The sequence below is a fragment of the Penicillium diatomitis genome (genome assembly GCF_028827545.1).
Source record: "Penicillium diatomitis strain IBT 30728 chromosome Unknown utg000012l_segment0_segment0, whole genome shotgun sequence".
NCBI classification, from domain to species: domain Eukaryota; kingdom Fungi; phylum Ascomycota; class Eurotiomycetes; order Eurotiales; family Aspergillaceae; genus Penicillium; species Penicillium diatomitis.
Genome location: NW_026623184.1, coordinates 590,521 through 592,988, shown reverse-complemented (window position 1 = coordinate 592,988; position 2,468 = coordinate 590,521). Strand labels below are relative to the sequence as shown.

Genomic DNA, 2,468 nt, shown 5'->3' with positions numbered 1-2,468 from the left:
GACTTTCTCCCTGGGGCTGGTTCGGTCGAAAATGGCTCAAATTCAGCTAAGCAAATTTTGATCCCAATTATGGGTGCCTAGCCCCGCTGGACGGAACTGGTGGTCAGGTCACTCGTATGTTACTCACCACGAGCATCCTGGGCCCAAGCTTCTTTCTTTCTTCCACCGACGATAGACGAATTTTTCTCGGCCGTATCAGTCGTCCGATGGTCGGGGAAAAAAAAAAAGGGCTCACCGGGGTGCGGATATGTATGAGGCAATTACTGGTGCCGACCAGGGAAATATTAGCGTTGTCCATCTGCCATCATGCCGCGGCCGTACCTGAGCCCTGTTTTCCTCATCCGGTAGTTGAGCCCGGAGGCCGAAGATGGCATATTGACACCATCAACCGGCACCCTCCGTCGCCGGGCCTAGTATTTTCCACTTCCACTTCATACTTCTCTACACTACCTCTCCCATCTTCCCACCATTCTCTTTCTCTGCTCTTCTCAGAAGACCTACCCAAAGACACAACAACACTCTCAGGCACAAAGTGTCTAATTCTTGACATCTGGATGGCTGATTCTCGCTCTATGAACTCTCTCGTCTCCATCGTCTCCTCGATCCCAGGCACATTGACTGGACTAAAATACTCTCGCGAGTCCGCAAACCGCACTCACCCACCGTAACTGGCCCGTCCTGTCCTTCATCCTGAGTTGGTAAGCGATTGCACCGTATCGGAACCCCAAGTCAGCGGTACGTGCCTGATCGCCTACAATGAAATCCTTCAGGCCTGTTTTCCGATGTGCGATTGAGGGGGCAGCAGAGACGCAGCGCGTGGCAGAGGAGAAGGAAGTAGGAGTCAATGTCGCCTCCACGCCGGCGACCGAAGAAGTCTCCGGGTATCGAGTCAAGACGAGCCCGAGACGGGTGGACCGCTGGCTCGATGCGACGGTGCGGGTGGCCGGGTCGGCCCCGATCTTCTTATTGATCATTGCGGGTCTTTTGACCTGGGCTCTGATGGGCATTCGCTTTGGGGACTCGGATGTCTGGGTTGCTGCTATCTCCGATGTGCAAGCCATTCTTTGTTACGTTTTCGATTCATTCCTCATGCGCCAGCTGCTCCGCGAATTCTCCGAGCAGCGCGAAGTCATGATTCAGATACAATCCCGTTGCAACAGTCACCAACGCATGATCGCCAAGGTGAAGGCGAAGCTGGGAAGTGAGCGAGTACGTCGGGTATCGGAACATTGCGATCATTGGCCACTCGACCCGTTGGACCATGGATTGCGCACACAAGGTCTCTTTGGTCGGTGGATCATCGTTTCCGCCAAGACCTTTGGACATATTGCAACCGGTGCTGTCTACTGGGTGTGCATCTTCATTTGGCTGGGGTTTGGCCCCTCTTGTGACTGGTCGAATCGATGGCAACTCTATATCAACGATGCGACGTCGGCGCTTATGATTCTGGTCTTTGCCTTCCTAGCCTGCCTTCGCGAACGCTACGCAGACTACACAAATACGTGTCTGGACGCGATCTTCCGACTTGATTCAACTCTGGAGAAAGAGCTTCGTCGCCTGAGCGAGGATGACCTACCAAACCAGACAGAAGTGATGTCCCCTCCGAAAGAGAGCTTCCTACAAGTCGTCGTCTTCTACTATGCGGACATTATCGGCACTCTTGTCGGTATGATCTTCCTCGTACTTGTGGTGATTGCGTGGGCAGCCGTCGGCCCAGTCTTTGAGTTTAACAGCAACTGGTGGCTGCTCATCGGCACATACGCGGGGCTGGTCGGGCTCTTTGACAGTTTCGTGCTTCGAAACATTCAAGGCAAGGTGCACCAGTACACGGACCATCAAATTCGCCTAGTGGAAGAGAGAGATTTGAGTCTTTTCGCAGGACTATCAATGACGGTTCCTTCGGCTGATGGGACCGAGAAGCCTCTGTCTTTGACTCAGCGTGTCTCGGGCCGGATGGACCAAGTCAGCTCTCATATTTACATGGTGATTGCTGGCTTTTTCCTGACAATTGGTTGTCTTGCCGCTTCCAGCGCCATGAGGTGGAGTCTTACCGGCCAATTGATCTCCAATGTGCCGCCTAGCGTCATCGAGACATTCTTCATGCTCATCCTCATCACCGGCCAGAACGATGCTGAGGCGAAGGTGCACATAGATCTGACCAATATCTACTACCGGCGCCAACGACTGCTGCTCTTCATCCGGCAGGCGAAGGAGACTTGTGCTGAGCCAGAGTTTGCCGAGGACGTCGCGCTGCCCGTGGAATAGATCTCCTGCAGCCGTAGCGTCTGCTTTTCAAACATGATGGCCACTAGATTCAATATCGGCCGAACTCATGACAGTACGGGGTGTGTACACCGTCGTTCAACCGCCGGTCTACACTCGAACTGGGTTTCTTCGCTAGATTCCGAAGCCCTATGTTGTGTTTAACTTAATAGTCCCTGTTTCGTATGCCCTGCCTTTTGCTGCGG

The 2,468-nt window shown here is 53.5% G+C and overlaps 1 protein-coding gene across 1 annotated transcript; it reads left to right on the top strand.

Annotated features, from left to right (window-relative positions):
• Positions 1-756: 756 nt before the first annotated feature.
• On the top strand, positions 757-2,265 carry N7539_008125 (uncharacterized protein; the record flags this gene model as incomplete). Its single annotated transcript, XM_056937725.1, has 1 exon — positions 757-2,265. The coding sequence occupies one exon, from the start codon at positions 757-759 to the stop codon at positions 2,263-2,265; it is 1,509 nt and encodes a 502-aa protein (XP_056786817.1).
• Positions 2,266-2,468: the final 203 nt, after the last annotated feature.